Genomic DNA, 15,389 nt, shown 5'->3' on the forward strand with positions numbered 1-15,389 from the left:
AATTAATTAACTGATTTTAGACATTGGACTCAAACTGCAAGCACCGTGTTCTAACAGCAGGGGGAGAGCGCATGCTTCAAATGATGTAGTCTGCTTCTGATGACAGCCGAGGGCCGCAGTGGTTTAGTCTTTCCGGGGTTCGCCCAGCAAGTCTAGTGTGCTCAAAGATAGTCGAGGACCATCGATGATAACTTGGTAGCATATCTATGCAACGTTTGAATTAACAGCAAGCACCAACGACTTCAGCTCACCACTGCAACAACGGCTATTCCAGTTAACTACAGCAACAACGGCTAGTCCGGTTAACCAAAGCAACGGCTAACAGCTCTCAGCTAAAGAGTTAGCCACGACCGCAGACAGGTAATGTGAACTAAAGTTTTAAGCATCGCATTTTCCTTGCATATATGACAAAATATGAAGGGAAAACATGATTAAATTAAGTTTTTAGAATGTTAAGTTATCTACGGTTTAGCTAGGTTGACGTTAGCAAACAAACACCACGTCAACGGTCTGACACATCTTAAATTAGTAGACAGCTATAAGCTAACCAATGAGAGTCAAACTAGACACAATGCTTCTTTAATGCTTGCTAAACCATAAAATATAACAATTTGTCATTATATGATGTGTCGTTACTAGCATAAGTATTTGTGTCACTTTTGTCCACCTAGTTAGTCACGTGACGGTGCTGCAACAGGTAACTGTGCTAAAGTAAACCATGAGAGTGTGTTCCGGTGTGTGGTGTAGAGAGAAGTAGAGTAAACATTGTGATTATAGCTGCAATACTTCACTGTCTGCATTAGAAATAATAGCACCCACGTCGTTTCCTGTGTTGCTTTATGTCACACATGTACCAAACCTATACCAGTAATCACACTGGAAATCCGGAAATACACACATTTATTTTGCCTTGTCAGCACTTGGCTCACATATATGTATCCAAGACTATCAGGGATTTATCTCATTGCATGCTTAGCACTGCGAGTTGAACAAAATGATATTACATTTATTTACAGGCACATACTGGGGTTCGGTTTGTATTGCATTCCTATATTTTACTGAACCATAAGTTGTCAGCTGGTATGGTAGGATTTTTTTTATATCCTTCTATCTGTCTGTTCTCAGGTATGTCTGAAGTTAGTCTTGAGGCTGAATCGGGGAAGACCTCACCTGAGGACCCTCAGCTGGATTGTGAGGGGGAAGACAAAACAGAAGAAAGTGTTAGTGAGGATGTGAGACAGGACAGTGTAGACGACAGTAGTGGAAGAGATTACCAAGATGATGAGATGGACGAGATTGATATTGACAGCGCTGAAGAAAATGCAGAAAACGGTGATAAGGCCATTCAGAAGGAGGATGAGGGCATTCAGAGAGAGGGTGTGGTGATAATCAGTGAAAGTGAGGCTGCACACATGTCTGCGAGTGTAGAACATGAGGGACCTGAGGCAAACCATCAAGTTGAAACTGCTGAAACACCAGAGGAAAGTGGAGATTCTGACACTGAAACAAAGGTGATATTGTCATTCACTTTGGATAATCTTCTAGCACTTGCTCTCTGTGCTCTTGTTGTTTCGATCTTTACTTGCTGTGATGGTGATGATCTCTTTCCTATACAAATTAAAAAATTAATTTACTAAAAGATTGGATTTAGCTGTGAAGCTTGATCATATTATTCAACAACATCAGATCTTGTTTGTTTCTCCTGGTAGATGTGTTTCAGATTTCATTCTGCTTTGCTGGAGGTTATGAAATATAGCTGGTGTAGCTGTTACTCTGTGTTGACGGTGCAGTAGTCGGTGGCTTTCTTTCTTTTACTTGTGTGTTGCTCTGTCAGGTGCTTTGTGTGTCTGGGTCTGGGGATAATCAAGGCGTCTTACGTTTCCTTTGTTTTGTATACATGCTGGCTTATCTCAAGTGATTTCTGAGATTTGTTTTTGCTGCTTATTACAATGCAAACTTGAGTATAAAATGTAAGTGGGTAAGTATATACTTTTTGTTTTTGCCTTCTAGACACTCGTTGCCATTGCTACGTGTACATGATGTGTTAATGATTACATTTCTTCACAATGTTTCCCTGTTTTGTAAGTGGGGTGTAAATAAAGCTCTAGAGTTCTACATGCTGTCACGTGGCTGGGAAAGTCAAACGGGTTTGGACTCCTGACTGCACATTCTCCGGCAGTCCCAGTCCCATTTCTTGTGTCGCTGGAATGTGTGACTCCTCAGGCTCTTGATTTACGTTCTCTATCGGGCTCAGTGCCACTATTGCAAGTCCAATCACAATCGTTATTTCTTTGTAAACCCTCTTCATTTACTAAACCTCAGTCATCACAGTTGTAACTCACAATTTCCAGATCTTACTTTAAGATACATCTTTAATCCTTTCTGCAGCCTTAACCCGGCAATTTTCAACAGGCTTCTGCTCTTCTGTAGTTTGAGAGTCAAGCCATGATTCCTTCAGCTGACGCAGCTAATTGGACAATTAGTTTATTGTTGTTCCCACGTCATGCTTGCTTGTATCCAGGATACCGTCGGTAACGACACAAGATGACTTGTCATACCTTGCCTTTTCATTTCCCTACTTATCTTTCAGCCACTCTCCTAATCTCTGTAGGCTGACATACTATTCCCAAGCTTCCTGCAAAGTTTTTCCAGATGTTGGGTTGGACCATTTTGGCTCTGAGATGCCTGATCATCCCTGGATCCTTGGTTTAATCATTCCTATAACAAAAAAAAGATTGTATTGGGACAATCAATACAGTTGTGCAAGAACTGCAAATGGATAAATAATACATTGAAAAAACCGTTGTGCAATCCAACTTCATTTACACCCTTTTTTCGGAGATGTGCCTTGCCTGTGTAAACTTGATTTCAGAGGTGATTGGGCAGCACTCTGTTATCTGCAGTAGGCTGATAGACAAGCCAACCCTTACCTGTGCTGATCGGTTCCTATGCCGGGGTCTTATAGCCTTAAAGTATTTATGTCACTGTCAAATGACACAACACCTAAGGTAAAGTCTTTGTCAAGCATTTTTACATATAACCTTGACTTTGGTCTATATTTATTATGTCATAATAGGGTTGAGTCTATCGGTTTTTTAAAACATATTTTTTGATAAGATTATTACTAACCTAACACAGCAACTTCTTTACAAAAGGCGTTCTTCTCCATTTCTTTCTTTATAAACATACATACCGTATCAAATGACACATTGTGTGATCAAAGCAAAACACTGGGCTATATCTTGTAGTATTTGCAATAGATAACCCACGTTCTTTTAATATACAAAAATCAGTTAAACTAGTTTTAAAAGACCTATCAGGTTACTTTATAATGGATTGTCTGAAATTGGTGAATTCTCTCAATTGGACTCTGAGGTTACTTTATGGTAATGTCTTTCTTTATTTGGAAAAAAGAGGAAACCACATGTTTATATATCTATCTTTTTTTTCTCTATGCGTTTCCCTTAATTTAAGTCACAGTCTGAACTAGAATACAATATATTAGTTCCACAATGAAGGGAATTGTACTGGGTTGTTAAGAAAGACTTAATTTACAAAATACATTAAAACCAAACAAGCAAGCTTTGTTATTAAATGTGTTCTTGGTAAAAACCCATGTTTTGAACGGACTCTTGGCCCACACAGTGAAACCTGTTGCTTTGTTCAGACAAGACCCATATCTTGTTTCCTGCTAGCTATCTGCATTATTTAGACACCGGTCAAGGTTTACCTCTAGCTGAAGGATCTTGTTCAAAGAGAGAAATTCAGATTTATACTACATTGTTTCCTTGTTACCTCCTCTGCCAGGCATGTCACTAATCCACTTTAAACTGCTGGACCTCACATAGCTGACATGTAAAGCTTTTATGGTGTTTTGGGCAGCGTTCTAGTTCCAAAGTCCACTGTGATTAGGCCACAAGTTGCACTATAACAAATCTGATGCTGCAAACGGTTTTCTCCAATGGGTGGCCCTTCTACAAGCCAAGATGGAAATGTGAAGCTATTCAAACAAATGTGTTCCTTGGTCAGTTCAACCAACAGGATCAATTAAAAGGGACTAAATGTATTTCACAAAGACTATAACAGGTATTTCCTTGTAATTGTTGACTTAAGGGAAATGTTGGTCCATTTGTGTTTTTTCATCACAGGATTTTCCACATTGGACCACATAATGAGCAGTTATAAAACATGATGCACAGGGTTGAATGTGGTCTGAATGTCACTGTGAAACATAAAGCCATGTATTTGCGAGTTAGCGACTTTGAGGAACATGGCAACAAGAAACCAGATATTTTCAAGGAAAGGGTTGTTGCTATGGAGAACAGCAGATGATAAAGATCAGTGTTTCCTCTCCGTTGGCTGCGCCCTGCCAACGGAGCCCCGCGCCCCCCCTGAAATTCAAGGTGTTTTTAATTTTAAGTTTCGCAATTTTAAGTTGTGAGTGTAGTGTTTTTGACCCTAAGAAACACTGATGCATTAATCAATAACAGTAATCCACAGCTCCTCTCTCTGCTCCAGAGGATTTAAAAACATATACAGTGGGGCAAAAAAGTATTTAGTCAGCCACCGATTGTGCAAGTTCTCCCACTTAAAAAGATGAGAGGCCTGTAATTTTCATCCTAGGTATACCTCAACTATGAGAGACAGAATGGGGGGGAAAGAATCCAGGAAATCACATTGTCTGATTTTGAATTAATTAATTGGTCAATTCCTCTGTAAAATAAGTATTTGGTCACCGACAAACAAACAAGATTTCTGGCTCTCACAGACCTGTAACTTCTTCTTTAAGAGCCTCCTCTGTCCTCCACTCGTTAACTGTATTAATGGCAACTGTTTGAACTCGTTATCAGTATAAAAGACACCTTTCCACAACCTCAAACAGTCACACTCCAAACTCCACTATGGCCAAGACCAAAGACCTGTCAAAGGACACCAGAAACAAAATTGTAGACCTGCACCAGGCTGGGAAGACTGAATCTGCAATAGGTAAGCAGCTTGGTGTGAAGAAATCAACTGTGGGAGCAATTATTAGAAAATGGAAGACATACAAGACCACTGATAATCTCCCTCGATCTGGGGCTCCACGCAAGATCTCACCCCGTGGGGTCAAAATGATCACAAGAACGGTGAGCAAAAATCCCAGAACCACACGGGGGGACCTAGTCAATGACCTGCAGAGAGCTGGGACCAAAGTAACGAAGGCTACCATCAGTAACACACTACGCCGCCAGGGACTCAAATCCTGCAGTGCCAGACGTGTCCCCCTGCTTAAGCCAGTACATGTCCAGGCCCGTCTGAAGTTTGCTAGAGAGCATTTAGATGATCCAGAAGAGGATTGGGAGAATGTCATATGGTCAGATGAAACCAAAATAGAACTTTTTGGTAAAAACTCAACTAGACGTGTTTGGAGGAGAAAGAATGCTGAGTTGCATCCAAAGAACACCATACCTACTGTGAAACATGGGGGTGGAAACATCATGCTTTGGGGCTATTTTTCTGCAAAGGGACCAGGACGACTGATCCGTGTAAAGGAAAGAATGAATGGGGCCATGTATCGTGAGATTTTGAGTGACAACCTCCTTCCATCAGCAAGGGCATTGAAGATGAAAAGTGGCTGGGTCTTTCAGCATGACAATGATCCCAAACACACCGCCCGGGCAACGAAGGAGTGGCTTCGTAACAAGCCTGGAGTGGCCTAGCCAGTCTCCAGATCTCAACCGCATAGAAAATCTTGTGGAGGGAGTTGAAAGTCTGTGTTGCCCAGCGACAGCCCCAAAACATCACTGCTCTAGAGGAGATCTGCATGGAGGAATGGGCCAAAATACCAGCAACAGTGTTTGAAGACCATGTGAAGACTTACAGAAAACGTTTGACCTCTGTCATTGCCAACAAAGGGTATATAACAAAGTATTGAGATGAACTTTTGTTATTGACCAAATACTTATTTTCCACCATAATTTGCAAATAAATTCTTTAAAAATCAGACAATGTGATTTACTGGATTTTTGTTTTTTTTTTGTTTGTTTTTTGTCTCATAGTTGAGGTATACCGGGGATGAAAATGACAGGCCTCATCTTTTTAAGTGGGAGAACTTGCAAAATTGGTGGCTGACTAAATACTTGTTTGCCCCACTGTATATACCACCACCACCACCACCCCCCCTGAAGATAACTGGTTGATTCCCTTTTTTGCATAGCTTCATGGGTGGGGCACTTGCATACTAAACCTTTGTAATGAATCAGATCCTTTGTTTACAAAACTCCATCTACGTCCAGTAAGTCGACCCAAACTGTGTTAAAAAATAGGGGAGCGTTGAATTGAAGTCCGATGTTGCATAACTTCATGTTTTACTGCTGCAACATAACTGCTTATTCTGTAGCTGACTAAACTCCCCATCCTTTCCTGGAAAGAATTTTGACCAAGATTTTGGCAAAACATTTTCTAATCAGAATGAATTATTATCTTATTATTCTAATATTTGCAAGGGAGTCACAGTTTCAATGCTACTGTATGACAAAGTAGTCCCAGTTGTATCTATCGATCAGGCAAGAGTATTTTTGTTGTAAGGGCAGCTGAAGGCTGTATTAAAAGAAACATTATGCAATGCACTCAGCTTCCAAAATATGACACAATAACTAATAACAGTATTTTATCCTGGCCCAGGCTCATGATTTCCACCAGGCTGTGTCCACAAGATGGCAGCCCACATCTCTTGTGTCCCACTAGTGGATGCTGAGTTGTGTTTCTTAACAGAGGACTCTCTCTTTGAAGTGATATGGTGAAGCTTTAAAGAATAACCTGCTTCTTTTCACCCTCCTCATTACAGGAAAGCACAATGACTGAGGAGTTCCATAGAAGCTCAGCGGCTGAGATCCCAGTCACCAGCAACGGGGAGCAGAGCCCGGACATGGTGTTCCAGAGGGTAAGGCCGTGTCTGGAGAACTGCATCTCAAAGCTATACTTTTCTAGGAGAATTGTCTCATCATAAAATATTAAAGACTCCTGGATAAATATACCAGTGCAAACAATCATGCCTTTCATTTTGTTGTTTCTTTGGCAGTCTAAAAAAAATAGGAGACCTGCAACCAACAATCATCTTTATTATTAAGTAGATTAAATTGTTTTATATATGAATATTCAGAACAGACTTTTCATAACACAGCGAGATTTATTATATATTTATGTTTTATTTATTTACTCCAACCAACAATCCAAAATGTTATACAGTTAACTAGATATGGAGAAGAAAAAAACATTACAAACATATACCTCGACATTAAAACAAAATAAAATATTTGCAATTTGGTTTTAAATAAACTAAAAATAACCGATTTTTTTTTTGCCAAGTGATTGACAGGAACATTTTACAAATCTATGCAGCTCTACACAAAAAGGTTTAATTCTATTAGCAGGGGCATATTCCACTGTCAAGGATTCAAGGTGATATCCCTGCAGTAAAGCATTTAGATGGAGACATTAGGGTGCCCTCCTATCATCCATCTGACTGAGCAGCAGTGCTTCCAGATGGCCTGCTGTTTACTCGCTCTCTGTCACACTGACAGTTGCCAGGAACACAACACAGCCACAATAATGTATGCATAAAATATGCATCTTCTAAACATTAGCTCAGGCATTTGAATGTACATGCTAACACATGTCAATCCACTGTGCACCACTTTGCTGGTCAACCCTACTTTAGGTTTGCCACAAGTTTACTTTAAGACTTACGTGACGTACATTTTAGGAAGTGTCTGCTTCTGTACAATCATTAATTCATAACAAGACGGGAGATGCCAGATGGTTCTCTACTGTTTCATTCCCCTTTCAACTATCAATTGGATGTTTTTTTTATATTTAAGGGGAATTCTCAAGATTCAAAGTGCTGCTGAATAATGAGGGAAGTTTGTCGAAAACAATTACGGTCATTTTAATAAAATATAGTATCTGCCACCTGATTTAAAAGACTTTCAAAGATATCCTTTTTTTATTGTGAAGTTGATCAAATGTGTTATTCTACTTTTCTTTCTTTGTAAGCAGAATGTGCGACTTGGCGTATCCCAAATGTCTGTAAACTCATACAGAAAGAACAAAAAGCTCCCTGTCTTTGCCGCCTGTCTGCTAAGAACTACTAAACCTGTTGATATAATCCCCGTATGATTTGTTTCACAGGACTCTTACCCCAGTGTCCCCAGGGCCCTAAACCTCTCCGAGTCCTGTGTCACTTCCGCCAACTTCGCCTCAACAACAGAGGGCATCATCGAATCAGGACCATACAAAGGTGAAACACTTCACTCCCCGTTTTTATTGTTGCTGTCCTCGTTTTGTTTATGTGCCGTTTCCTCACTATCAGACATTTGCAACGGAGCAGCTCATCAGAAATGTTCCAGCCTTGTTACGTTACTTGAGTGCTTTGCAGCATTCAGTGTTTAAAAACAGTCTTTCTCTCCATCTATTCACTGTGCTCCACTTTTGGGTTTTAATCTCTGTGAAATTGAAAGGCAGACATTTGAATTTGTAAAGGTGGACCTCCAATTGAATTTAATGAGTTTCCTCTGATCACCAGGTTTTAACGCTCCTTTCCTTTTCATCATCCTGTCCTTGTTACAAATGCAAATAAAAAATCTCCCCATTGAGTGGTGAGCTGTTGTAGCCCGTTTACTACAATGTTGCCATGGATATTTTCCATGTTATTTGCACTGCTGGAGGTAGGCTTTTGTTCATTACCACATTCATTCTCCAAAAAAAGGAAACAAACAGGAAATCAACTTCAATCAAAAAATCCCCTTTCCACGTGTTTAGGCTGGATGGTGACAAACTAATGAATGATAACTTTGAATATCTCCCAGGGTCAGCCAGCCTGCCCACGTCTCCCGTGGCTCCTGTAGCTCCCAGCTCTACTGTTGCTAGCCGCTTGGCGCGCTCTTCCAGCGATAGTCAGGCTGAGACAGGTACCGGCAGCAGTGGAGTATGAATCAGATCATAATGAATCGTCACTTTTTGCACACTGTAATTAACCGCAGTCCTATTGTACCTCTTGGTTTTTCACCAGTTTCTTACCTGCTCCTTGTTCCCACAGGCTGTGCTCCATTCAGAATCAAACCTTTCTTCTCCTCCTCTCTTGTTTCTGAAACTTTGTCTTTGTGTATGTCTGGGCTGATTCAAGTAGTTTTGTTGCTTGGCAGTGGCTAACCATCTGTGTTAACACACACCCTTAGACTATTTTTTTCTAAGATCTCCACATTTCTAGATCTGGTGCAACCTCTCGATGCCCTAAGCATCAGCTCGGCTTGGAGGGAACTGCTCTCATTTAATCGCAGGTGGTTTTCATGCTTGTAATCTTTGTCCTTGCAAAAGTTGCCACTCGTAGTCTCCCATAGCCTTAATCTATGGAGATCTGAAACTGACAACATTTTTAAAGATTTTCGGAAAAGTGAAAAATATAACATAATACATACATACATTTAAAATAGTGCTTTAAAAAAATTAAACATTTTATAATTTGCCTCCATTTTCACTTCTATTCAGCTGGTTGGAGGAAAAGTATTTGAATTATTTTTGTTTACTAAATAAAACTTTAAACCTATTTTATTTATTTTTAAATCAACAATAATAACAATTATTTTAAGAACTGACTGATATATTGTCAGTTTCAGGGCTCAATATCTTTTAACATTTCCCCACTGTGCCCAAACCACAAAAAAGCACTTCATCACTGTTACTGTTTTTTTTAAATGGTAAGTCCATGATTAATTGTATTTTAATTTTAATTTTGTTTAGAATAATCGTACATGTTATCAGCAACCACTAAGACCTCTAATTTGATTTAATGTTGTCTTTTGTCAGTTTCAATGTTAACATGACCCTAACCCTCCCTAATTTTCACCACAGCCTGCAAATCAAATAACGTAATCACCTACTAAGTGAATGATTTTTAATTGTCCAGGCACGATGAATGAACAGCCAAAGAGCGGAGCGGTGGTCCTATCAGACGACTTAAAGAGCCCAGCCATGGAGAAACTGGACCTAGTGAGAAAGTGGAGCATCAACACTTATAAAGTAATCCTCTCTTTCCTTCATTTTTCTTTTTTTGTCCTACCTCACCCTGTTTCTCCTCTCAACCCAAGTCTCAGTCTTTATCTGTTAGCTTATTAAGATGTTGGCTGAAAACGGGACTATACCCCAAACTGACAACGCATATTATTGATATCTTCACTTGTTTTAGACTATGAAATTGGCTCCACTCTGTCTCTCTGATTGTCCCTATTACAGTATGTCTCCCAGCAGTGCTTCCTAATATTTTGAAAAATTCTGCTGTCCTCTGCAGTGTACCAGACAGATCCTGTCTGAGAAGCTGGGACGGGGCTCGAGGACGGTGGACCTGGATCTGGAGGCCCAAATCGAAGTCCTGCGAGACAACAAGAAGAAGTACCAGAATGTCATCAAACTGGCTCAGACGCTGGCCAATCAGCTGTCCCAGATAATGCAGACGCAGAGGCAGCTGGGTAACGCCTTCGCCGACCTCAGCCTCAAGTCACCAGAACTGCATGTGAGTCCATATCAATGTATCAGATCAGGAAGGATGAACAGGAAGCGGCATGTTAACATCCTTACATAGTGTCCTAGCAGAGAGCCATAAAGTAACACATAATATGTTCTGCCTTGTGGGTCATCTGCTGGGAACACATTTCCCTGAATCTACTTTGATCCCTTAGATTACAGTTTATGTTTATTATATTGGTTCATGAAAGTTAATGACTTAAAAGGCATTATAAAGCTAAGATCATCTTCCACTTCCTCAAAGTCCTCTAATTGTGTTACAGGATTTATCAATAGTGCTCCATGATTCAATGAAAGGAGTTCTTTCTATTTTATATTTGAGTCAGTGCATATACAGTATAATAATTCTACATTTTGTTAACTATTATCTATGTATTATGTATCTTATACACAGATATTCTTTTGAGAATATTTTGTTGTAGATGTATTGTTGCTACTGCTGTCCTAATATGTCTTACCTAGTCTGCATATTGGTTAATGGATAATAATAGATTTAAAAGTTTGTGTTTTAATTGATGCAGATCCTGAAACAATGAATTGTTACTTATATTAATATTTAATAATCACTGTTACACCTGTGTGTATATCTATATACAAAAATAACTGTATAATGCTGGCACCTGCAGCTTCTTCTTCTAACTGCAGTGCAAATTAAGCAACATTTCCGGGGCTTACTAACATTTCTTTGACTCTGTTTCTCAGGAGGAGTTTGGTTACAACGCTGAGACCCAAAAGCTTTTGTCCAAAAATGGAGAGACATTGCTGGCTGCCATCAACTTTTTCATCGGCAGTGTAAACACTCTTGTGGACCAAACAATTGAAGACACCTTGGTTAATATCAAACAGTATGAATTTGCAAGGTAAGGTTGCTTGAGTTTGCGCACCATGTCCTTACCACAAATGGTTATCTAACAATCGGTAGGATATTTTTCAATCCAGCTGAAATGTTTTGGGGAGATCAGGGCTGTCATGAAATCAGATTTCCTGCTTTCATTGCCTTTAACAATTTAACATGATGCATTTTTCTGATGCTGTTTAAATAACCTCACTTCTAGAGTTGAGTATGACGCGTACCGTACAGATTTGGAGGAGTTGAATCTGGGACCACGTGATGCCACCACCATGCCCAGGATCGAGTTCTCCCAGCAGCAGTTCCAGATCTACCGCGAGAAATACGAGAGGATGCGAAACGACGTCTCCGTCAAGCTGAAGTTCCTGGAAGAGAACAAGGTTGGTTATTGGCTTGCTCTAGTCCTCATAACTGGAGCAGAATAATGGCTTTTATTTCAAATGTGTTCACTGTTCATCATCTTATTCATTTCTTCTCCTGCAACAGGTGAAGGTATTGCACAACCAGCTCATCCTGTTCCACAATGCCATTGCTGCGTACTATGCCGGAAACCAACAGCAGCTGGAACAGACACTCAAGCAGTTCCACATCAAGTTGAAAATTCCGGGTGGGGACAGTCCATCTTGGCTGGAAGAGCACTAATCACTCCCTCTGAAGCCGAAGAGGATCAGTTTGACAGGAAATGTCAAATCCTACAGAAACTACAGGAAACCTTCAACTCGACTGTCACTGCCTTTCAAACTTTCACAGCTGTAAATCTTTTAACTCTACACAAAATGAAAAAAAAAAAACTCTTACAATCCGTTTTACTCTTGTTGTTGAATCATCCATCGATGCACTTTTAAACTGTTTGGCAAATCTGTTGAACAGGAGTTGCTGCATTTAACACATTTGAAAACTGTAACTGACCTTTTGTATTCCAGCATATGAATGTTGTATCCCAGCACGGCGGACATGTTGTTTCTGTAAGGGCAGCAACGGGATCAAAACAACTGCCGTCGGATCACTATTTACAGAACTCTTCTCAGATGACTGAGATTTGGTGAATGCTTAATACAAGTCTAATCAAGAAGCTTCATGTGATTCTGAACATGATTTCAATCATGATTTGATTTTACAACTGTTAAAAACAGGGTAAAGCGGCATTCAGATTTGAGTCATGCATAAAATTGGTCACTTCTATCAGCAAACTCGTATTAAAGTGATGGATTGACGTATTGGAAAATACGCTTATTTACTTTTTTGGCAACTTGTTTTGTGTTCAGTTGCAGGTTAGCTTAGCTATGCATAAAGACCCTAAACAAGGTGAAACAGCTAGCCCGGCTGTCCAAAGGTAAATAACATGGTGCGTATCAGCACCTCTAAATCTCACTTAAACAAAAAAGAATCGAGTTGTGGTTTTATGGGAGGTGATGTGCCTTTGGACAGCGCAGGCTAACTGTTACCCTTGATTATAGTGTTTATGCTAGGCTAAGCTAACCAGCTCAGGCTGTAGTTTCATAATTAGTGTACACACACAAGAGTGTTACCGATCTTCTCATCTTACTCTATTTTCCCAAAACGTCAACTATTACTTTAAATTGATATTCTAAAATGATATCGATGGCCGCTCACAATAAATTCTGCACTCTGCAATATGATTATAATGACAAGATGCTGCTTTTGATATTGCTCTTTTTATCGATATTTCCCTCTTTGGTCTTCATTCATGGCATTCAGAGAAATTGAAGGACCAGCCTTACTGTATGTGACTCAATGTGCCTTGGATTTATTCTTCTCTTCCTCTCTGTGCTTTTATATCTGGTCTTGTTGTTTAAAACAGGCTCTCTCACTACCAATTCTCGGGACCCACTCTTGCAGGAAGAGCATGGACCAAACACACACTCTCAAAGGACAATTATACATGTTCAAACACTCCACATGTCTGTGTTTAAAAAATACTCCACGAACATTTGAAGTTTAAAGACATTTTAAGATGTTCTCAAAGATATTTATCCATATTGCACATGCACATTTATGCATTTGAGACTAATTACTTGTAAGAAATGTATGATATGATATATGATATGAAAACCAAAATATGATTAACTTGAGGAACCTTTTTTTTGAATTTGAAAGACCAGCTTCCTTTGAGCTTCTTAAAGTTTTGTTCATTGGGCTACATAAAAGTTTATTTTTGGAAGAGGACATACTGTAGGCTGGTATTGATAACCAGCTGTTCTCGTTTGGGTGATTTCTACTTTTCCTTTGGCTTACCATAGCAGTTTGGGAGTGTGAATCTTGTACAACAATCTATTGTTTCCCGGAAATAGATGGATATATATTTGTAATTTTCTCTATTTACTTTGAGTATGTAGTTTTGGATTTTTTGTTTTTCCTGAAAACTTGCATAATGATGTGATAGTATGTGCTAGTGGAACTCTACCTTTGTAATAATAAAACATTAACACATGAGTTAAGAAAAGGATTCTGAATGTTGTGTAACCTCTTTGGGAAAATAAAAGTTTATTTTCTTAATCTCTTAACGTGTTTGTAGTAGCAGCTTGAGATGTCATCACCAGGGGCCAACAAAGAAAAATAAAGTAGAACATTTGGCAACCGAAGGCTATAGAAAAAAGGATGCAGACATTGTCACTGAAAGGAAAAGCTTATGACATGACGAAAAACTACAATTATATCACAAGTAAACCTTCTCTGCATTTATCTAGCTTTTTGTTTCTTTCCAGATAAACAGCCCTGGTGTACACTCTGTTGACTTATGGATTCAAGTCGACTGTTTACTGTTTACTGGACTGTGTCCAGGTGCTTTTAGGTTCCCCTTTAGGATTTCATAATCACAGACCCACCACACCCACGGGTATACATTTGACAGGTTCTGGTTAAGCCTCTGAAAAAGCTTTGAGGATGATCACAGACTCAGTGCTGCGTTGTATCTGTTGTACATTGTCCATCAAATAAGGCAAAAAAAGAATAGATAACAAGACTAAGATCCACATTCTAAAGTTTCTGAGTAAAAAGGCATGGAAGACTGCAGGGTGTCAAGTCGACCGCAGCGCAAAACAACATGGAAAAAGTTTTAAGAATATATAGAAATGTTAATTTATCAATATTTCATTACAAAATCAATTGTATTCAGTAGCATGGAAAAAAAATAACTTATATGTTTTGAATAATTGTGTAACTCAGTGTCTTGTGCAAAAAAACTGGAGTTTACTAGCACTGAGGGATTATAAATACTGGAGAAAAATACATCTCGCTCAACTGAAATCTCAATTAAGTGAACATGTTCTAATCCTATTGCAAAAATGTCATCAAGCTAAAACAAGGCTGCTTTTGTCCTTCAAAGTAGAAACATTGGGGGTTAAAGGTCCCATGTCATGCTTTTCTGGTTATACCCGTCCCATTGTGTGTTATGTAGCTTTTTATGCATGTGAACGGTCTGCAGTCACAAACCCTCAAAGTACACCCTGTAGCGAGTAAAACTCTAACACAGAAAATACCTGTCTATGCTGACCCAGAACGTTGGAGATTTCTCTTATTACATTGTTTACTTCTTGGGTATAGTGACGTATTTCGAGTATGGTGACGCAACGTAACGTCCGTGGAGCCGTTACGTTTGGACCAATCCGGGGACTTCCTCACACACACACACACACGCACACACGCACACACGGCGAGACGTTGCGAGGCTCTCTGCTGCGAGGAGCTGTACACTGGTGTGGGGTCGGCGAGACAGCTGAGCGAGACACCGCGGAACTCAGCCTGGGCACACGCACACACACAAACTCCCAGCCAGGCTGCGGGTGTGTGTGCCCAGGCTGAGTTCCGCGGTGTCTCGCTGTCTCGCAGATTGCCACTGGGCTCACAGAGAGGGAGGGGGGGAATACACATAATAGATGCTGTAGTATGAGAAACCAATGCGAGTTTGGAAAATTGGTCAATATACATTTATTTTAGTAGGCTATACCTCAACAATGGAATC

The 15,389-nt window shown here is 39.7% G+C and overlaps 1 protein-coding gene across 3 annotated transcripts; it reads left to right on the forward strand.

Annotated features, from left to right (window-relative positions):
* The first annotated feature begins 50 nt into the window (after positions 1–50).
* Positions 51–13,874, forward strand: arfip1 (ADP-ribosylation factor interacting protein 1 (arfaptin 1)). 3 transcript variants are annotated; one of them, XM_079675463.1, is made up of 10 exons: positions 51–360; positions 1,126–1,511; positions 6,827–6,922; positions 8,170–8,278; positions 8,847–8,948; positions 9,944–10,056; positions 10,325–10,546; positions 11,260–11,417; positions 11,613–11,787; positions 11,894–13,874. In XM_079675463.1, the coding sequence occupies exons 2-10, from the start codon at positions 1,128–1,130 to the stop codon at positions 12,047–12,049; spliced, it is 1,515 nt and encodes a 504-aa protein (XP_079531589.1). In that variant the 5' UTR covers positions 51–360; positions 1,126–1,127; the 3' UTR covers positions 12,050–13,874. The 3 variants fall into 3 exon arrangements, with proteins under 3 accessions (XP_079531589.1, XP_079531590.1, XP_079531591.1); XM_079675464.1 differs by lacking the exon at positions 8,847–8,948 and having other exon boundaries at positions 54–360; XM_079675465.1 differs by lacking the exon at positions 1,126–1,511 and having other exon boundaries at positions 56–360.
* The last annotated feature ends 1,515 nt before the right edge of the window (positions 13,875–15,389 follow it).

This window comes from Notothenia rossii (genome assembly GCF_949606895.1).
Source record: "Notothenia rossii genome assembly, chromosome: 1".
NCBI classification, from domain to species: Eukaryota; Metazoa; Chordata; class Actinopteri; order Perciformes; family Nototheniidae; genus Notothenia; species Notothenia rossii.

Coding starts and splice junctions, on each gene's coding strand:
- arfip1 (XM_079675463.1), top strand. CDS start 1,128: ATGTCTGAAGTTAGTCTTGAGGCTGAATCGGGGAAGACCTCACCTGAG. Junction 8,279..8,846: donor CGAATCAGGACCATACAAAG/GTGAAACACTTC, acceptor AATATCTCCCAG/GGTCAGCCAGCCTGCCCACG. Junction 10,547..11,259: donor TCAAGTCACCAGAACTGCAT/GTGAGTCCATAT, acceptor TCTGTTTCTCAG/GAGGAGTTTGGTTACAACGC.